This window comes from Trichoplusia ni, chromosome 12, assembly GCF_003590095.1.
Source record: "Trichoplusia ni isolate ovarian cell line Hi5 chromosome 12, tn1, whole genome shotgun sequence".
Taxonomy (NCBI): domain Eukaryota; kingdom Metazoa; phylum Arthropoda; class Insecta; order Lepidoptera; family Noctuidae; genus Trichoplusia; species Trichoplusia ni.
In genome coordinates this window covers 6235237-6257167 of record NC_039489.1, presented here as the reverse complement: position 1 = coordinate 6257167, position 21931 = coordinate 6235237, and the positions used below count along the sequence as shown (strand labels likewise).

Genomic DNA, 21931 nt, shown 5'->3' with positions numbered 1-21931 from the left:
GTCAAGTAATTTTTTTTTGTTTTTTTGCCATTTCAACAAAAGTTCACTTCGTTTTTTTTTTTATAATATATGATCTCAGAGAGATAATTCTTGTCACAGATGCACGAACATTGATAGTAAGTATTGATAATGAGCTCATTGACAACACTCGAACCTCAATGATCATCAGCTCAAAATCTATTTATATTGCTTGTCATTCATTTGTGATAGGCAAAAATGTTTACTTATCATGTTTCCTTGATATGTAATACAAGTTTTTACTTGTCATTGAATAAATTTGGTGTATATGATATTTAATCATATCAATGAGATAGGACGTAATTATCGCGGCACATTATATAAACGTTATTAGATCACATTACCTCACAATATTTGTGATAATTTTTCTGTGGACAGGTGTGCGCAACACTGAAAATGTCGATTATTTTTTATTTATTTACGTGTTACATTTTATTCACACAAAGTAATGAAGCGGCTAGGATTCTAGTAGTGATCCCGACACCTTCCATCAGCCATCAGGTTGTCTTTCGACCTATAATGCAAGAGCTCGTTAAGAGAGGACATGAAATCACCATCATCACGACAGATCCCGCCTACCCGAAAGGAGGAGCTCCTGCTAACTACACAGAAATTGATATTCATGATGTATCATACGGGATATGGAAAAACTCATTTATGGTTGCCAATAAAGGAGACAAAGGAGATCTGTACAACCAAATGAAAATGATTGTGACTTTGTTTAATGTGATATTTGAGGCTCAAGTAAGAGATGAAGCGGTACAACGACTGATCAACGATAAAACTCAAAAGTTCGATTTGATAATTGCAGAAGGTTGTGTTAAACCCGCGCTTGGATTCTATCATATTTACAAAGCACCCATAGTTATAATGAGCTCTTTTGGAGCGTTTTACGACAATTTCCACACGATCGGTGCTCCCTCACATCCCCTCCTTTATCCAATGTTTGTTCGTCTGAAATTGAACAATTTGACGATGTGGGAGAAAATGACAGAGCTGTACAACCACTACAGACTAGAATCGATGTTTTATCAAAATTTACTTGAATCAGACCAGTTACTAAGAAGAGTCTTTGGTGAAGACAAACCGTCGTTAATGGAAGTCTACAATCACGTTGAAATGTTGTTCCTCTACGAGAATCCAGTGTTTGTGGGCCCTCGACCTGTACCCCCAACTGTTGTATACATGGGAGGCTTACATCAAAACCCGCAGAAAGAATTACCAAAGGTAATTATTAAAGTTAATTTAGTAGTTAATTTATACCTGTGTATTTATTTATTTTTAACATAATCTATTTTTTTTTCTTTGTTTCTTAGGACCTTAAAACATATTTAGACTCTTCTAAAAATGGTGTAATTTACGTAAGTTTTGGAACCAATGTGGATCCTACTCACTTACCAGCTGACAGAATCGAAGTTCTAGTGAAAACATTATCTCAAATGCCTTACGATGTGTTATGGAAGTGGAACGGAGACGAGCTGCCTGGACGTACTGAGAACATCAGAATCTCAAAGTGGTTGCCGCAGTCAGATTTACTGAGTAAGTTAATAAAGCCTTTTACACATGTCCCGTGTTTGAATATTAAAAAAGGAGAACACTTTTTTGGATTTTCTTAAGTTGAACTATTTATGAATCCTAAAAATCCATTTTTTTTAAGTTCTAAATAATACTTTTGACATACTTAAAAATTATCGTCTTCTAAAATTTGGCGTAGCGTTTCGCATCTTGCTCTATCCTGTGCCGATTCTTTCACGCCCATCCATGTTCTTACTTCTGCCTTTTTCTGCATTTCATTCATGTAATTCCTTCTTGGCCTTTCTCTGCTTTTTCCAGCCTCTAAGTATCTGTCCTTTTTTATATCAGTAATAAATCAGTCATTGTGAATAACGTGGCCAGTCATGTTCACGATCTGACAAATCAAATTTTAAACCATACAATATTTTCAAATAAAATTATACAATATTTTGAAGTTCAAAAGGCTCAAGATTAAAAAAAAATTGAAATAAGGTGGTGCATTAAATGGTCACCAATAACCTACGCTGTTGTGTATTAGAATAATTAATAAAACTCTGTTTACCTTATAAACAGGACATATTTTAATTATTTTGTCGTTACTTTCAGGGCATCCCAAAATTAAAGTTTTCGTAACACAAGGAGGACTTCAGTCAACAGATGAAGCGATAACAGCTGGTGTTCCATTAATAGGAGTCCCAATGTTGGGTGATCAGTGGTTCAATGTGGAGAGATATGTATATCACAAGATTGGAGTCAGATTGGACATCGATGTAATGACAGTAGACAATTTCAAGAGCGCACTTCTCGAAGTTATTAACAATGACAGGTATGAACTCTTAAAATAACTTGAAACTCTTAAAATTGATTTTAATTAAACCAGTATCAACGAAGAATCTGCCTCATTAGCTAACCTAAATCTCTTACCAGTTGCATTTTTAGTTGGAAATATGTTCAGTTTAAATAAATTTTCTTTTTCAGCTACCGAAAAAATGTTGTGAAGCTTCGCACTTTACTAAGAGATCAACCTGAGTCACCATTAAATCGCACTATTTGGTGGTTAGAACATTTACTGCGTCACGGCAACGCGAAGCACCTGCGCTCGCCCGCCGCCAACATCTCGTGGTGGGATTACTTAGAACTGGAACTGGTGCTCACATTACTGGCAGGACTATTCACTGTAATAAGTCTGATTGTACTAGCTGTATATTACCTATACAAGTCCTTTGTAAGAAGGTACGAAGTCAAAGTAAAACGTTCGTAATGTTACTGGAGTTAGATATTTAATAGAATATTTGCATTCTGTGATATGTAAGAAATGTACTATAATAAACTAATGTATATTTTATCATAAAATACCAATTCAATGTTGTAATTAGCAGTCCAAGTTGCTGGTTTTGTAAAAAATAAACATTTTTTTTCCGGCAACTGGGACCGCTCATAAATGATAACGAAATTAAAGGTATGTACCAGTGTTTTACAAGGAGCGACTGCCTATTATGACCTTCTCAACCCAGTTACCTGCAACCGATACCCGTTGGTTAGACTGGTTGTCAGACTTTCAAGGTCAAAGATGGAGAATAACAGCCGGGACTCACAATTTATGAAGGAACTCGTTATGACAACGATTGTAACCCATCTGCGGAGGATCAATTCACTTATGCGGTTATAGCTTAGCCACGAGCTAACCGACTAAAGCCAACCTATGTTCCTTTTTCACTCCTTTTGTATAACAGAGGCAGACATGAGCCTTTCGGAAGATCTCGCTTACACGGCATCGGACCTATTTAGATAGCGTGCTAAGATTCTGAGAAGTCTCCTAAATATAGTCATTATTTTATTATTATATTTATTTTATTTATTTATCTTTAAACAAATAGGTAGGTAACTTATTAACTAATAATAAGTAACCTACCTATTTGTTGTTCATAATTCAGTCACTTATACAACCTACCTTTATTACCCTCATATACGACCCTCGTTCCAAATAAAATAATAATAAATTGATAAAAACTATAAAAAAGTGATAAGGACACCACAGAGGGCAAATAAGTGACCTTGTTGATCGAGTAATCGAAAATGCGACTGCTGAGGACGGGCCTTTGAATTCAAATATCCCATCTAGACAAAAGTACAAACTACAGAAGAGCCCGGAATGAAGATGATGGGAGATGTTATTATTTATATGAGTTTATTGACAGGGATAGTCGAGGTTTGGGGCAGTAGTCGTCAGCAGTGACAGCTATCTTTTTTTTTCAAAGACCCTTTTAACCAACTTTTTACTCGTTTTCCGTAACTTGAAGACGTCTAGTCCGATTTTTAAATTAAATTTTTGTTTGAAAAATATATTTTAACTTATGGTTACTCTTGGTCACTAGATCGAGAATTGGCGGGATATAAAAGGAATCGTCTATGAATGTAAGGCAATTTAATTTGCAATCCATTTTATTAAAACGACTCCCGCAGTTAGGTTCTTACATTTATGTGTTTCACAAAAAAAATATGACCTCTGAATTACTTTATAATAAGTAACGATATGGAATTATTGCACCCTCTTTGACTAACTTGCTGGACTTTTACAGTTTACTATAATCAATGAATTAATTACTTAAATTTCAGACAAAATAAAGTATGGCAAAGTAGTTTATTAACACTGCGATTATAGCACAAAGTTCGGATTAAATCTACTGTGACTGATTAAAAACATTATCTTTTTTAACGTTTTTCTGGTCTGTCCCTAATCTTTCAGATAAAAATGTAGTTCAGACTAAAATAATGTATAGATACATGCTTCGATTTGGATTTTATTTTTGGGATTCCGATAGTGTCAGAAGCTGTGTGTATTGCATCATTATTGGAAGAACGCCTAAAACTAAAAAACAACTGGTCCATAAAGAGTCGGACTCGCGACACAGAGGATTCCGTACACATAGACGAGGAAAGAGGTCGACTATAGAAAGAGAAAGAAATTGGTTGGGAGACCAATGAATTTGGGTGAAAAATACTCACCAGAAAAAAAATGACAGACACGGTGACTGTCGTTTCGCAAACTCGATCTTAATTTTTAGTATTTGTTGTTACTGTGGCAGTATTAATTCATAATTAGTGAACATTTCAACAATTTAGCACGGAATTGAAATGAAACTACTTTTACGGATTTTATCGCGGTTTAATTTTTGATTTTAGTTCCCGACGTAAGATACAGCCTGGTGACGGACGGATGGACAGACAGACGGATAGACAGTAGTCTTTTTTTACTACTTGGGCACGCAACCTTAAAAATAGAGCTGTAATTCCCCGAATGATAATATTTACTATGATAGAGCTTATCATAATAAATATTATATCATGCCCTCCAAACAACTCGAGTTATCAATAGTTATCTTATGCACTTAATTATGTAAGAGAATCAACGTATCCGTATTGAACAATCATTACACAAAATACACAACTGATATACTTTCTAAATTGCAACAAATTCTGCATTAGTCTCGTAGAACTGAAAATCAGATGTATAAAAATTCAAAAATATATTACTATACGCAGAACGTGATAGTTTTAAAACTGTTCTTTTAATTGCCACATTACAAATTTATTCGATATTCAATCAATAAGTTTTTAACCTTGACTAATTCAATACGATATTTTGACACCTCGTATTTTTACTCTAGTAGAAAATGAATTGTTTAAATAAAAAAATATTAATAATATATCTCGAAAACAGGAAAAACTAAATTTTCCCAATAATATATATTAGTATAGATTTCCTAATCTATACTAATATATAAAGCTGAAGTATTTGTTTGTTTGAACGCGCTAATCTCAGGAACTACTGGGCCAAATTGAAAAATTCTTTACCTTTAACTCTTTTTGTTGAATAGACCATTCATCGAGGAAGGCTTTAGGCTATAAACCATCACGCTGCGACTAATAGAAGCGAAGATAAGTACAATGGAAAATGGGAAAAATACAGGGCAGGTATAAATCATGACTTATATCTTCTACCCACGGGAATGAAGTCGCGGGCAGCAGCTAGTATTAAATAAATTGCAATAGGTATTTATTATAATCCAATCAACATAGTGAACTCAGATATACTCTGATATTCTCGAAATAGGATAACGATGTTGAACTATATAAATAGGTAACACAGCAACATATATCAGTTATACCGCGTGGCCGCCGCACGTCGAACGTGCCAACATGGGTGTTTCTGTGCATTATCTAGTGTTTTTATTATTCGTTAACACAAATGAAGCGGCAAGGATTCTAGCAGTGTTTCCAATCCCTTCAGTCAGTCACCAGGTAGTGTTCAGGCCAGTTACTCACGAGCTAGCCAGGAGAGGACACGATGTCACTGTCATGACGACAGATCCCGCCTTCCCAAACGGAGGAGCACCAGCCAACCTCACAGAAATCGACGTCCATGAACTATCCTACGACATTTGGAAGAAAAATTACATGATACATTCCAAAGGGAACGAAAAAGACACGATGTCACAACTGAGAATATCTTTTGAGTTGTTCATCATGTTGTTCGACGAACAGTTGAGACATAAGGATATGCAAAAACTGATCAATGATAAGAGCCAGAAGTTTGATTTATTAATTATCGAGGGTATATTCAGACCTGCACGAGCGTTAGCCCACGTTTTTAAAGCTCCAATGATTCTGCTGAGTTCTTTAAGTCCGTTATTTGACAATATTGAAATAATTGGAGCGCCTGGACATCCTCTTCTCTACCCAGAAGCTACTCGGCAAAGACTGAACAATCTTACGTGGTTAGGGAAACTATCAGAACTTTACAATCATTACAAGATTCAGAACATTTATCATAACAGTTTAGTTTATGAAAATGAAATGCTTCGGAAACATTTTGGACCAGACTTTCCATGTGTCACTGAATTTAATAAGGACGTTGATATGCTGATGGTGAATGTGAATCCAGTGTTTGCTGGTATCCAACCTGTTCCTCCGTCTATGGTGTTCATGGGTGGTCTACATATAAAACCAGACAGCGAACTGCCAGCGGTAATTATTGTTTTATTCAGATTTTATTTCTTAAACTTTTAAATGCCTAAGACTCTTTGCAGAACAATAAATCAATTATGTAACAAAGTAATTAACCTAGATCAGGAACATTTGAATTGTGACTAGAAATAATGACTTTTTACTGAAAATTATTTTTACATTTTTCAGGACCTGAAATCGTACTTAGATAATTCCAAGCATGGTGTGATTTATATAAGTTTTGGTACTAATGTGGACCCTACTCTGTTGCCTCCTGACCAAATACAAGTGCTGGTGAAAACGTTGTCCAAGTTGCCTTACGATGTATTATGGAAGTGGAACGGAGACGGGCTGCCAGGGCGCTCTAAAAATATCAGAATCTCAAAATGGTTCCCGCAATCGGATCTACTTAGTAAGTATCTAACAAAGCATATATAAAACGTTCCCATAGGAATACAAAATTGTGTCCTATGTGTTTATCATGGTAATAAACTATCTGTGTAACTTTCGTCTAAATCAGCTCAGTGATTTTTGCGTGAAAGAGTAATAAACATCCATACATCCATAAATACACACTTTCGCTTTCATAATATTAGTCGCATTTTAATGAAAAAAATGGAAGTTCAACATGTATCGCAATAATCATGCCGAAACAAAAAATACTCAAACAAAACTAGAATAATTATAACACTTCCAGTAAGTTACAACGGTGATAGAAACAAACTCAAGGACACGTTCTACGAGTTTTCATATAAACAAATAGTCAAAAAATACGACTTTTATAACAATGTTTAAACTAAGCACAAAATAACGTCTGCTATTTTTTTTTCTGTCGCATCGATTTTGATAGCTTAAAAATTCTAGCCCATTATTATTTATTAATTCTCATTATTTTTATATCAATAAACATATCCACACAAACAAAGAAATCATTCCTTTTTACAATATAAGAGTTAATATGGACGGAGGTTTACTATATAGAGAATTTGAATAGCATCTAATATTTGATTTTATGTAATTTCCAGAACATCCAAAAGTTAAAGTATTTGTAACGCAAGGTGGTCTTCAGTCAACAGATGAAGCGATAACAGCTGGCGTACCATTAATAGGAGTTCCAATGTTAGGTGATCAGTGGTTCAATGTGGAGAGATATGAATATCACAAGATTGGAATTCGTATGGATTTGAGTTCAGCTACGGAAGAACTGTTTAAGGATGCTCTTCTCAAGATCATTAATGATGACAGGTAAGGATAACAAATTTTCAATTTTCCGAAACTTATGAAATGATAAAATTTGTTACGATTTTTATAGTCTTACAAAGTACCTAGTAACCCTTTAATCTACTAAACCCACAATTTTGTTAGCATTTTCGTTACTCTTGGTCGTTAAAATAAGATATACCTACATGTTTTAAGTCTATGGGTGAGCTATAGTATAATTAAGGCGAAATTCTTTAGGCTGAGTAGATTCAAAATAAAAAGTGAAATACGAATGAAAAACAATATCCGATTATTGGAAGACATTTGAGCGATCTATCATTAAAATTATTTTATCATTTTACGCAAAACCAAAAACCTAAAAATCGGACAAGTTTTTTTATACATACTGTGCAAAAAATTCGTTTCACGATTCGTCCATGTCACGCCATGTTTATATTTGTCTCTTTATACGCACGCTGTTTAAAATAAACCTCTTTTGATTTTCAGTTATCGTAAGAACATAGTCAAGCTACATACCCTGATGGTCGACCAGCCCCAGAAACCACTGGAGCGTGCCATCTGGAACATAGAGTACGTGCTGCGGCACGGCGGCGCGAAGCACCTGCGCTCGCCTGCCGCCAACATCTCGTGGGCGGAGTACCTAGAACTGGAACTGGTGCTCACATTACTCCTAGTATTAGTAGCTATAATAACTGTTCTAGTACTGATTATTCGTAAGTTGTTGAAATGTTTCTTTGAAAAACCTGTACCTAAAGTCAAATCAAAACGTTCCTAATTATGTTAAGTGTGCTGTGAAAGTATAAAATGTAGGTGTTATTATTTTAAATTGAAATGCGAAGTATTGTGTACGACCATTATGTTATGGTCAATGGTCAATCAATTGATTTTGTACGCCGTGATAATATTTTGTAGATAGTATTTATTAAGTTTTGTTAAGTAATTTATTATGTATTCCGACATTATGTTTTAAACTGGTAGATAAACATAAGTAGCAACATTAATTCACTTAATTTGAAGCATTAAGTTTTTCCTTCACATATTTTGAGATAGTTTACAAAACTTAACTTTAACAGTTTCCTATTGTAAATACCATTTATTTCATGATTTTGCTAAAAAGACAATCAACTTCAGTATAATTATGTAAAAAATTTCTTTGCATTCCTTTTTTGGTTAAGTTTTTTCTGTCAAATTGAATATTAATCACTTTTTAAACAACTGTAGAAAAAACTGCGAGTCACTATGTACAGTAGTGCAATAAAGACAAATTTTGTAAAAACTTTGTGATTGTTTTCATTTACTAAATTATACTTTACACACCGAACCAATGTACAGAATACAGAAAAAAGTACTACATGAAAAAAACAGCGTAACTTTATTGTAGCAGATTTATATGAAACCCAGAATTGTTCCATGAGGCACCCCCAAGCTATTTTTAAATACAATTTCAAAATTTTGATCATAACTGACACTTTTATTCTTTATATTGGTTTGTCTCCATGATTCAAGCGTCTGATATATGTTTGCAACGTTTTAATATTAAAAAATATATATAACATTCTTTACTTTAATATAGCTAGACACTCAAAAGCTTCCCCTTATTCGTAAGCAATATTTAAGTTCAATAAACAATTGCATTTATTACTAGCATCTTTATCAGTAGCAACTATTAACATATTATGTTACACAATACAGATGTTTCTTCATTTTATCAATTAATTCAACCTTGACAGTAGCTGTCAAACAAGATAGCCATAAAGTCTTTATTATGCCATTTAAAGAGGAAGTCATAACGTTCTTATCTTGTGTATTCAGTCTGACGTTTGTTATAAACAAATGTTATATACATAAGAATATTTTATTCTTATCATTACAATTAAACAACTGCATCTGCTTGACTGCATGGATAGCCGAGTGGTTGAAGTCATCACGCCAAACCCTCTGTGCGCGACGTGTTGCGGGTGCAATGCCCGCGTAGGACAATCGTTGTGTCATCCACAAATGCTTGTTCTGAGCCTGAGTGAACAAAACGTTATTTGCCGTCAATTGTCCCTCTGACAATCAGTCTTATTATGGGGAATCGTGTTGCACAAGTAACTGGGTTGAGGAGGTCAGAAGGGTAGTCTCTCCTTGTAAAACACTGGTACATAACTGCATCCGGTTAAACTGGAGGCCGACCTGATGCAGAAGATCTTTTCTTGAATTACCAAACATTATCGTGTAATCTTCCGTATGCCAAACTTAAATAAAGATTATAATCATGATAACAAATATAATCTCTATTTGTTTTATTAGATAACGGTATTATACGTTTTATTGGCTTAACAGTTGTTAAATATGTGGTTATGATTTTGATAAATAAAAAGATAATTTTAAAATGAACGCCTTGATACTCGTAAAATATGTCCAGAAATAATTAAATGGACAATTTTTTATTTAGTTTTTTTGCTTTAGGGTAGCTGGGTCCTAAAAAGTTTCGCTTCAGAAAACTGTTTTTAGGATGATGCGACGTCTTAGTTCGGTTGCCAGTGCATGTGATTTATGAACAAGAGAGTGCATGACTCTTGATAGGATTAAATATAATGGTCATTGACTAATAGTAAAATATTTCCCTTAGATATAGTTAAAATAGTTCATTTTTAAATGTGATTTTAAAAGAAATCTTACATTCAAATTAGGTACACAACGATTAAAAAGCAAAGAGAATTATAATTATAGTTACCTTTATTTTCACTGGATTTTGGTAGACTGATAATAACATATTAGTTAGACTGGGACCCTTAGTATCACTATTTCGACGCTAATAATTTCAATTTAAATGATACAGGGTTGGTGCTCATTAGAGTTAATCGAAGTAAGTGAAAAGCTTAAAACTTTTCAGTTAACTTATATAGCTAGATAGGCACCTGCCCAGTCATTCTTTGATTTGATCTCCAAAAAAATATGTTATCACATTGGACGAAAATTGCTTGTAAGCATTCATATTAGGTACTTTGATAAAGTTTTAAAGCTCAGTAAGGATTTTTACATGAGTTGATTTTTTTTGTTGCTTGTCATCTATTTATGACAAACAAAAATGTTTACATATGACGATTTCATAATAATATGTATTAAATTTATTGACATGTCATCAAATTAATTTACGAGTAGTGTGAGGCAGAGTTATACATATAAACCCATAATCGTATCTATGAGATAGGAAGAAATTATATAAACTACTATTAGATCACATAACGTCACAATTTTAATAGTAATTATTTGGAACACTGGTCTCCGCGATACTGAAGATGTCCATTATTTTTTTATTTATTTACTTGTTTAATTTATTTTTAACTTCAAATGAAGCCGCACGGATCCCGGCAATGTTCCCAACGCCTTCAATAAGCCATCAAATAGTTTTCCGACCTTTGGTGCAGGAGCTAGCTAAGAGAGGACACGATGTCACCGTCATCGCAACAGATCCCGCCTTCCCGAAAGGTGGAGCACCTGCTAACCTGACAGAAATCGACGTCCATGATATTTCGTACAATTTGTGAAGAAGGAAATTTGTTGAAAGATCTAAAAACGATGACCCAGAAAAAAATCATTTTCGATCTGACCGTTTTCATGGTAGATGTTCAATTACAAGACAAAAAAGTACAGAATCTCATAAACGATGAAAGCCAACAGTTTGATCTTCTTATTCTAGAAGCTTGGGTTCGTCCTGCGTTAGGATTTAATGAGCTCTTTTGGAAGTTTGCCTTTTAATTTCGAAGCATTTGGTGTCCCTGTTCATTCCTCACTCTACCCGTCTGTTCCTCGTCAGAGAATAAATAATCTTAACATGTGGGAGAAAATTAGTGAGTTATACAACTACTACATGAAATGGCTGAAACATTTTGGACCAGAAACACCAACAATTACGGAGTTAAACAAGAATGTCGATATGCTTTTCCTGAATGTTTATCAAGTGTTTGAAGGAATCCGACCAGTGCCGTCGAATGTAATATACATTGGAGGCTTGCATTAAAATCCCAAAAAGGATTTACCTGCGGTAAGCATTAAAAATGTCTAACTATCCTGCCACTACCCGAACAACATTCGCCAATATAACTTTTCAACATGTTAGGGTTTATTGAATTCACGAATTTAATATTGCAAAAGTATACTTTCAAGATATTTTTCTTCTTTCGTGAGGTTAATGTACAATCTGGAGTCTCAGTTTTATCCACTTATTCGTTTTTGATGAGGTTTAACACCCATTAATAAATAAATAAATATATTTTTCTTTTATCGTTGCTTTTTAGGATCTTAAGTCGTGTTTAGATTCTTCCAAGAACGGAGTCATTTATATAAGTTTTGGAACGAACGTGGATGCTGCAAGACTAGCACCGGAGAATATCCAAGCTATGGTGAAGGCAGTGTCTAAATTGCCTTACGATGTGTTATGGAAATGGAACGGAGATGAGCTGCCTGGACGTACTGAGAATATCAGAATCTCAAAGTGGTTGCCGCAGTCAGATCTGCTCAGTGAGTAATTTTTATTTATACGAGTATTTATTGAGACACCAATCTCAAACTCACTGGCCTGTTGGTCTAGTCGTTAGTGACCCTGACTGCTATACCGGAGGTCGTGGGTTCGATTCCCACCCAGGAAAAATGTTTGTGTGATGAGCCCGATCATTTGTACTGTGTCTGGGAGTAATTTGTCTATAATATGCATGTATTTAAAAATATATAAGTATGTTGATCAAATGTCTAGTACTCATAATACAAGCTCTGCTTAGTTTAACACTAGATGGCGTTGAAAGTTGTGGAATATTTATTTATTTTTAAACTGTTTTGGTTTCTTATAAAAAAAAACATATTTTATAATTTGAATTAATAATCGAAAAAGTGAAAAACTTATACAAACTAGTAGTAGACAATGACACGTAATAGCAGACAACGTGGAGTCAAAAACATAAACGTCGCTTTAGTTGTTTATTCGAGGCAGTCAACGGCCTTTGTCTATCAGTCGAAGTGTAGCCGATGACGTGTTTGTATGTGACGACTCGGGGCAATACCACTGGTTTTATGCAATGATCATATAACGTTATCGCCCGCTTAGGTATGTTTTATTGAGTTTTGCAACGTTACGCATACTTTTAATGAATAAATTATTATTACGTAAGTTAATGGCCCAAAGGATTAGATCGTTCAAAAATTGCGGTGTTTCGTAGATCTATTTTTAGGGTTCCGTCCGTCTGCCATCAGGCTGTATTTCAGGGATCCTGATAGTTAGAAAGTTGGGATTGTCGTTCATTGTGACTTCCTTTGCTACTGAAAATAAATATGATTTAGGAACGGTTGGTATAGACTTTTGTAGTTTATATATTTTTTTTGGTGTTTTTTAAACTGCAGTACAATATTGCGAGACCAACTTGAACTTGAGCAGGTTTAAATGTTATTGCGTTTTATTTTCAGACAATCCCAAAATAAATGTAAATAATTATTTATAATGCAAGGAGGTCTACAATCTACAGATGAGACGATTTCAGCTGGTGTTCCACTAATCGTGATTCCAATGTTGGGCGATCAGTGGTTTAATGCTGAAAGACATGTGTATCACAAGATTGGAGAAAGAATCGATGTGGACCAATTGACGGAGCAAAAGTTTAAAGAAACCATTCTTAAAGTAGTGGGGAATGATAGGTAAGAAGAAGAATTCAAATCATTATACTGTTTTTAGCCGAAATTTGGTACACTCATAATATATGTTGTTTATACCCAGGATTAACACATAGTCTTGCCACTGATTTGAAGATCAGGTAGCTGTTCCTTAATTTTGCGTTTTGTCCTGTGTTAAGATAAAAAGATTTTTGTTTAATGAGTTTCATATTTCCTGCAGTTACCGAAAAAATATAGTTAGACTACGCAGTCAAATAAAAGACGAGGTGCAGACTCCACTGGAGCGAGCCGTGTGGTGGACGGAGTACGTGCTGCGGCACGGCGCCGCGGCGGCGCGAAGCACCTGCGCTCGCCCGCCGCCAACATCTCGTGGGCGGAGTACCTAGAACTGGAACTGGTGCTCACATTACTGGCAGAACTATTGATCGTCGTTATTCTTTTCATTTATATTATTCGGAAACTATACAAGTATGCCCTCGGTGTATTGGTTACTCCTAACAAAGTAAAGAAGCAATAATTTCATTAGTGAGATTTAGAAAACTTGTAAAAGGGATGTCACCCTGGTTGATTACGTCATTTGTTTTGGAGGAGAAAATAAAAAAAATACTTTTTGAAGTGTAAATACTTATATTATTATTGTGATGTCAGTTGTCTTCCGAAATGAAACCGGGTCAGGAATACAAGTTGATCATTGCAAATCTTTATTAAGAAATAATCCATCTCTGTAATTTTTGGGCATAAAAATTTGAAAGTGTAATTTAAGATGTCAATAAAACCATATTTTGAAAATATTAAATACACAATTGCAAGTTTTGTTTTTTTAATAAACTCCATGAAAGTGTTCCTCCCATCGAAAAAACGAACTACTATTGCTTTTCCTATGCAAATATATATTAAAATTATTCTGACAGCTTCTGTGAACCTAAACACTATTAATGACATTTTTTTTTCTTCAAACTGGTATTCCCACGTTTTATCCCATCATACTATACAAATACCTCATTCTATATTCCCGAATATTTTAAAATTCGGCGCAAATTCTTTATACTACACCATAGTACCGTTCTAAAAATAACTGGGTTACCTTGAACTGTGTCGCTGTCAAAAGCGTATACGTGGCTGCTGCCACATCATTCGGATAATCGTCACCTGTGAAATGTCATTCTATCTGAGTTGTAGACATAGACTCCACTACTACTAAAATTAGTAACAATATAAAACAAAATAAAGATAAGAATAAAATGTGTTCATCCTTTATTGGTGATCATTTTATCTTGTGGTATCTTTATGACTCAATACCAAAACACGAGACGGGTTAAATTGGCAACACTGCGATTCATAACAAACGCAATACAAAGCGCTTCATATTAGCTGTTTCCCGCCTACAGCGTCTCGGTATAGTGCTAGTAGCACTCCAGTCTTTCTACTCTATGCTTTATCGTTTCCGATATCCGTTATTCTTACTATATAAACAAGGCATTTAAATTGTTACCGCATATTTGTGTTACCGGTGCGCAAGAACAGTAAGCATGGCAGTGTTTTTAAGTATATTGGCGTGTATACTTCTCGTAAATACCAATGAAGCGGCTCGAATATTAGGAGTGTTTCCGACGCCTTCAATCAGTCACCAGGTTGTGTTCCGACCTCTTATTCAGGAGCTGGTAAGGAGAGGTCACAATATCACTGTTATCACAACAGATCCTGCCTTTCCTAAGGGAAAAGCACCTGCTAATTTAAAAGAAATTGACGTCCATGATATATCATACAATTTATGGAGAAAAAAACTAGTGTCACGGAAAAATAATAACGATGATATTTTGACTCAACATTCAATATTATTAGATTTGTTTGTGTCCATGGTAGATGCTCAACTGAAAGATGAAAATGTGAAAAGAATAATTCATGACAAAGAGCAACAGTTTGATTTACTTATCCTTGAAGCTTGTGTCCGGCCAGCCTTGGGATATTCCCATAGATTTAAAGCGCCTGTGATATTAATGAGTTCTTTAGGTGGCTTGCCTTATAATTTCGAAACTATAGGCATACCAGTTCATCCTATACACTACCCATCAATTCCTCGTCGTCGTATCAACAATGTGAGTTTGTTGGAAAAAATAAGTGAACTATATGTGTACTACAAGAACGAGCTTTTAGTAAGAGGCTACAGATCTATAGAGCACGAAATGCTGAAGAAACACTTTGGACCAGACACACCACCAATAACGGAGTTAAATAAAAATGCTGATATGCTTTTTCTGAATATAAATCCAGTATTTGAAGGTATTCGACCTGTGCCACCAAATATAATTTATATGGGAGGTCTACATCAAAACCCAAGCAAGGATTTACCTGTGGTAAGCATTTTACAAAGTCGTTACATAGCTTGGTTCAATTTAATTTTTAACACTGTGTATGTGTATAATTTATAATACGCCATCTCTTTATAGCATAAAGCTAGAAAAGTGGAGCTATTGGAAATAACTGTTTTAAATTTCGCGGTATTTTTATATCCTCATAATAGTTGCACGTCTTATAAAATTAAATCCCACCAAAAACATTAAATGTAAAAAAATGCCAAGTCTCTCGATGCAGTCTTTCCATCGTAAAAAGTTTTGAGATCTCATAGAAGCCAAGTCCTATTCAAAATATTTTGTAGTTATAAATCAACATTTAGTAATTGTATCAATAGTTTTCTTTATATTATAATTATAGTGACTTGGCAATGAGCACAAGAAGAAACAAATAAAACGGCATATTTGTAGGAGTTGAAAGTTACACACACCGCATGCGTAAACATTAATATCACAAAATTAATTTTCTTTTGGTTTATCCGTGTCGTCCCAACCGAATTTCGGCAACGGCAGTCAGTCTTAGTGTACTCTCGATTCATTTACTTTCATAAAGCGATGGCCCGTAAGGTATTCTTAATTATTGTATTGGAGCATGTAGTCGGTAGTGACCATCATGATTCACACATAACAAATAATCTGATCACTGGTCTCGTCAGTAACATTTGCACATAATTCCAGGCATCAAGCAGCTTTTAATTTGTGCTCATTGCCAAGTCACTATAATTATAATATAAAGAAAACTATTGATACAATTACTAAATGTTGATTTATAACTACAAAATATTTTGAATAGGACTTGGCTTCTATGAGATCTCAAAACTTTTTACGATGGAAAGACTGCATCGAGAGACTTGGCATTTTTTTACATTTAATGTTTTTGGTGGGATCTCATTTATTTTTTGTAAGTGTATTTCTTTCTTTTTTTTTAGGTGTCATAATTTCTAGGACTTCAGCTACTGCTTTGCTTAGAACCCATTCTCTATCTCTATCTCTTTTGTTTCTTCTCTGAGACTTCGTTACTTCTAATGTAAACAAGCTTAAACTTATATATATATGCATATATATATCTACTAACTTACAAACTATAGCTAAACTAAACTAAATAACACGTAAAGTTCTCCGAATATCAATTATCACTACAATATTTTTTAGTTTCGAAATGGTTTTTCATAGACAGGTGGCGCTATCAAATGAAAATTATCGAATTATTCTGAAGTACTACTTAGACTGCGCTTTGTAACGAAACCATAGCGCGATTCAGACACGTACAACGCCATCTATCGAGCGCGCATACAATATTTATCGCAATACAATGGAGTTTTAGCTTTATTAATTTAATGAATTATGAATTTTATGTATTAATTTGTATTAATGATAGTCTGTGTATTACATTTATATTATTCTTTTCTATTCTATGTATGTATTCATCCAATTGAATAGGTACTTAAACAACGAACAAAGTTAACAATGCAGTCAAAATCCATACATAATGTTCTTGCCAAACCGCAAATATAAAATTGTTTTCTATGGCATATTATTTTTTAATGTTTTTATAATTTTTCCTTTATATGTGGCTAAGGACCTATCTTGGTGCAAAATTTGAAGTTTCTAAGTCTGCTAGAAGTACCTTAGATTTTTGATGGTCTGTCAGTGAGTCAGTGAGTGACAAAATGGTGTAACTTTGATCGACCGTAACTCCTAAACCATTAATTCAATTGGCATGTAATTTCGAACTTAAGCTTGTTCTAATGCCTACTATTATTCCCCGAAAAGCTAAACTCCTAGCTTTGTCCACGTCGAAGATACAGGGGGGGCGAAACAGCCGCGAATCGCTTCGAGAAAAGATGGTACGGCCGTGCCCGTTTTGCTCGAGACTTGGCAGGGGCACTGCCGTGCCCTCAGATTAAATAGCGTAACAAGAAAAAAAAGTAAATTGTCTTGCATTCGTTCATTTCCAATATATAAAAACACGTGAAAAAAGAAAATAAATAAAAAAAAAATATGTGTTAAATATAAATTAACGTAAATAAACTAGTAATTTAGTGAATAGTTGCATTTTACGTGTTGATGTGCGCTTTCGTAATGTTTGTCATCACATAACATTTTTGATTAATAGACAAATAAATAAAAGTTTATCTACATTCTACTAAAAGTACTATACTTTCCCATTGTGGCGCATTGGATTCATATTCATATGTTAGTGTTCCGAGTGGGCAGCAGGTATATTATTATAATGTAAATAGTTCCGTCAATAAGTTAAGTTTCAGTTGTGTGAACCACAGACATCAGCAGGTCTTAAATAAGTATTTTTATATCAATTTAACGAGTCTTTTTGCCTCTTTCCAGGATCTAAAATCATATTTGGATTCTTCAAAAAATGGAGTCATCTACATAAGTTTTGGTACGAACGTCGATACTAACTCACTCCCAGCTGATAAAATCCAAGTATTAGTGAAAACAGTGTCTCAGTTACCTTACGATGTGCTGTGGAAGTGGAAGGGAGACGAGCTGCCTGGACGTACTGACAACATCAGAATCTCAAAGTGGTTCCCACAGTCAGATCTACTCAGTAAGTACGATACATAATAAACTACATGAAAAGTACATCTTAGACAAGATTCTAACTAAATATTTTCTCTTCAGGGCATCCCAAAATCAAAGCATTTGTGACGCAAGGAGGTCTGCAATCAACAGATGAAGCCATAACTGCTGGTGTTCCATTAGTGGTTATGCCATTGTTAAGTGATCAGTTTTTCAATGCTGAAAGATATGAAACTCACAAGATCGGCATCAGAGTTGATTTGGCAACTGTTACTGAAGATCAATTCAAAGGCGCTTTACTCAATGTCATTGAGGATGATAGGTGAGACTTTAATATTACTAATCTTATTTTGAAATATAAAAATCGTGTTAAACAGTATAACAAAATAAAATGAATAGGTGCTTGTGATTTTCCCCGTAGAGATCAGATGTGGCAGCTCTGAAAACGAATCTTCGTTACTACGAGAACGATTGTATAACACAAAAGTAATGAACAGTGAATTAATTTTTCACCTCACGCCTATGTGAATGTAGCGAAATGGCCAAGCCACATATTTTGACTAAGGTGTAGAATTTATGAAGTTAGGCCTTGTAGTGTTAGAAGCTTGGCTCTACATGAGATCTGATAACTTTTTGACAGTGCGAGTCATATGGGCTCGTCTTGGCAACATTTTACATGAAAATGTTTTTGGTGGGATCCGTTATAACAACTAGGTAACTTCCTAAAATATAGTTTTGTTGCCGAATATTCAAGAAAATATCGATCGTTAATACTGTACCAAAGAAAAATATTTTTATGTTATCTAAAGATTAGTATTTTTTCTATATTTTGTTAGCCCAAGTCAAGTCACTTAAATGTCCTTCAAGGATCGGACATTGTTTGTCATACGTACCTACTGTTTGACACTAATCTTGTAATTTTAAATTCTAATTTATCCCAGACATAATCATCATTAATTACCCTATACATATACCGCACCATACCACATACCATACCATACCATACACATAACATTTTTTAAGTTTGAAAATATTTTGGTAGTCCCAAAAGTTCAATAATTTATTTCCGTTCGGAAAATTATCGAAATCCTATTACTAAGGTTTCACCTTTCCTTCTATTACCAGGTTTGAACTTATGAACCCATGATAGCTAGGACATTGTCATTGATAATTTGTTTCCTTAGCTGCTGAATAATTAACAATGATCAATAAACGATCGGTGCGGAAATAAATGTGATGGATGACATTTTTTTTAAGACTGACTTTTTTACGTAGCCCTCAGTTAATTTAAGCCATTTTTTATTTCAGTTACCGGGAAAATATAGCAAAACTGCGGACCCTAATGCTCGACATGGTGCAGACTCCGCTGGAACGCGCCGTGTGGTGGACGGAGTACGTGTTGCGGCACGGCGGCGCCAAGCATCTGAAATCACCCACCGCCAATATGACATGGGCGGAGTATATAGAACTAGACTTGGTGCTCACCGGACTTGCTGGATTATCAGTAGTAATGATTGTATTCATTATTTTCTTGCGAAAACTTCACAAATACGTCAGATGCAAGATTGTGGCCGCGAGTAAATTAAAACGGAATTAGTAATCCCAAGTAATGAAAGATTAATGCTGAAAAAGCTTATCTCCAGTTTATCCTTATTTATGATATACACCGTGATTTTTTAGTTGTCTTACAAAAGCAGCCCAGTTCATGTATCCAATGACTGTGAATTAACACGTTCATGATAAAAAAATATGTGTTTATGAGATTTTAATAAATTTAAAATGCAATTTTTATTCAATATTATGATGCAATTCGTAGTTTTTTAAAAACACAGCTCTGTTGCGAGCGCGGTCCGAGCCTTGTAATAATGGTGAGGGGCGCGGGCGGTGGCGTTTTTATCATTTTTAAGAGTATATTTCAGATTTTGAAAAAAAAAACGCACCAAGGGGTATTTTACGTCGGATACATGAACTGGGCTACTTTTGTAAGACGACAAAGAAATCACCGTGTATAACCCAGAAAAAAACTGCATTTAGTCCAATGAAACCAGATAGTATAAATGGGGTTGAGATAAGTTTAATCAATATTTTACAAAGAAGTTTCTTAAACTTACTTGTAAATAGATATTTTTACGGTAACATGCAAAAGATTATGCAGCATGCTATCGAAAGATAAATACAATATATTATGTTCCTCTCTATTTTGTATTTTCATTTATAAATATGCCTGTGGACGGCAGGTGTCCATAGCCTACATAGGGATAGGCTACTCAATTAACCACTGATCGTGCCTCATTATCGTTTATTCCTAGCCGAGTAATCAGTCAATACATTTTCCCAAATCCACCCGCTCGAATTTACTGCTTGGTTGGCACGCTGAAGAAAATTAGCGGTACAACATTAGAGCGGCATTGCACTGTAACTTTTTGCATATTTTTTTGTTAGATTGCACTATCCAGTAACTCTTATCAAGAGATTTACACCCGAATTGTTAAAAGCGTTTAAAATTACTCTTTTAACCACATCACAACCATAGCGGTCCCTGTAAATGCAGCTGTCATGATTCACCTAATCTCCATAGCCTGATAGACTCTTTGCCGACGATTATCCCAGTGTTGGAATGCAGTGTGGTGTTTTAGATTTGGTCTTGTATCTTAACACAAAAATTAATGCCTTATTGCCAAACTCGAAGCTTATACTTTGCACAAATGTTCTTGTTTTATTTTGAACTTCAATTGTTTTTGTTCAAACTTTCATTAAAATCAGTTCAATCTTTTACCATCTAAATGTATCTAACAAACAAACTAGCACCCAGTGGGTTTGATAGCTTAGTTTCCATTTTATACTTAAATTGTGCCAAGTGACCCGATTGAAGCTCCACTGCAGCAGAAACATAGTCTTTTATATCCAAACCCGTATTATATTTTCTCTAATATTTAAGTATTCCAAGGGACAAGTGAGAAAAACGTCATGCACTAAAAAATTGAAACTTAGTGTTACTTTAAAATACATTCAAGTCACTTGCACTTAGAAACTCAGTCTCAAAACTAACATTCGAGGATCAAAAATGTTTGACCTACGCGGGGATTGAACTCAAGCCATGTCACGCACGGTGGGTTTGGATTTCTGAACTCTACCACTCGACTCTCCATGTAGTATTTTCAATACAAATTATAACTTGCAATTGAGCCAGACACTGTATTGAAAATTTAAGAGGAGCTCGTAGCTAAGCTATAACCGCATAAGTGAAACGCTCACAGGTTAAGCTATGCTTGACGCGGTTGGCCCGTAGATGGGTGACCATCTGTGTCATAGCGAGTTCCTTCGTGTTTTGGAAGGCACGTTAAATTGTGGGTCCCGGCTGTTATTCCTACATCTTTGACAGTCGTTACAGGTAGTCAGAAGCTTGAAAGTCTGATAGGGTTGAGGAGGTCAGATAGGCAGTCGCTCCTTGTAAAACACTGGAACTTAGCTGAAACCGGATAGACTGGAAGCTGACCCCAATGGCCGATGATGTCATTGAAAATTTAAGGATGTGATTGCAGGTTTTGTTGATAACGCTTCTGAGCATTCCAAATTCCAGAATGAATTTGCTTTACAAAAAAAATTGTAAGAGGTGTGATTCTGCATAAGTT

The 21931-nt window shown here is 34.8% G+C and overlaps 3 protein-coding genes and 1 pseudogene across 3 annotated transcripts; all 4 read left to right on the top strand.

The window, feature by feature from the left end:
* Positions 1 to 368: 368 nt before the first annotated feature.
* Positions 369 to 2892, top strand: LOC113499676 (UDP-glucuronosyltransferase 2B9-like). Its single transcript, XM_026880220.1, has 4 exons — positions 369 to 1245; positions 1335 to 1557; positions 2140 to 2359; positions 2512 to 2892. Exons 1-4 carry the CDS (start codon positions 415 to 417, stop codon positions 2792 to 2794), a joined length of 1557 nt encoding a protein of 518 aa, XP_026736021.1. The 5' UTR covers positions 369 to 414; the 3' UTR covers positions 2795 to 2892.
* A 2663-nt stretch (positions 2893 to 5555) lies between these two features.
* On the top strand, positions 5556 to 9395 carry LOC113499675 (UDP-glucuronosyltransferase 2B10-like). The gene is made up of 4 exons (XM_026880219.1): positions 5556 to 6561; positions 6730 to 6952; positions 7566 to 7785; positions 8248 to 9395. Exons 1-4 carry the CDS (start codon positions 5734 to 5736, stop codon positions 8534 to 8536), a joined length of 1560 nt encoding a protein of 519 aa, XP_026736020.1. The 5' UTR covers positions 5556 to 5733; the 3' UTR covers positions 8537 to 9395.
* Positions 9396 to 11581: 2186 nt separating this feature from the next.
* Positions 11582 to 14216, top strand: LOC113499581 (annotated as a pseudogene).
* Positions 14217 to 14284: 68 nt separating this feature from the next.
* LOC113499679 (UDP-glucuronosyltransferase 2B31-like) lies at positions 14285 to 20028 on the top strand. The gene is made up of 4 exons (XM_026880224.1): positions 14285 to 15761; positions 18105 to 18327; positions 18402 to 18621; positions 19608 to 20028. The coding sequence occupies exons 1-4, from the start codon at positions 14937 to 14939 to the stop codon at positions 19894 to 19896; spliced, it is 1557 nt and encodes a 518-aa protein (XP_026736025.1). The 5' UTR covers positions 14285 to 14936; the 3' UTR covers positions 19897 to 20028.
* The last annotated feature ends 1903 nt before the right edge of the window (positions 20029 to 21931 follow it).

Bases quoted from the DNA above. Each gene is read 5' to 3' on its own strand.
- LOC113499675 (XM_026880219.1), top strand. From the start codon at position 5,734: ATGGGTGTTTCTGTGCATTATCTAGTGTTTTTATTATTCGTTAACACA. The intron at 6,953-7,565 runs GTAAGTATCTAA...TGTAATTTCCAG, and splicing joins CCCGCAATCGGATCTACTTA to AACATCCAAAAGTTAAAGTA. The intron at 7,786-8,247 runs GTAAGGATAACA...TTTGATTTTCAG, and splicing joins AAGATCATTAATGATGACAG to TTATCGTAAGAACATAGTCA.
- LOC113499676 (XM_026880220.1), top strand. From the start codon at position 415: ATGTCGATTATTTTTTATTTATTTACGTGTTACATTTTATTCACACAA. The intron at 1,558-2,139 runs GTAAGTTAATAA...CGTTACTTTCAG, and splicing joins GCCGCAGTCAGATTTACTGA to GGCATCCCAAAATTAAAGTT. The intron at 2,360-2,511 runs GTATGAACTCTT...TTTCTTTTTCAG, and splicing joins GAAGTTATTAACAATGACAG to CTACCGAAAAAATGTTGTGA.
- LOC113499679 (XM_026880224.1), top strand. From the start codon at position 14,937: ATGGCAGTGTTTTTAAGTATATTGGCGTGTATACTTCTCGTAAATACC. The intron at 15,762-18,104 runs GTAAGCATTTTA...GCCTCTTTCCAG, and splicing joins CAAGCAAGGATTTACCTGTG to GATCTAAAATCATATTTGGA. The intron at 18,622-19,607 runs GTGAGACTTTAA...TTTTTATTTCAG, and splicing joins AATGTCATTGAGGATGATAG to TTACCGGGAAAATATAGCAA.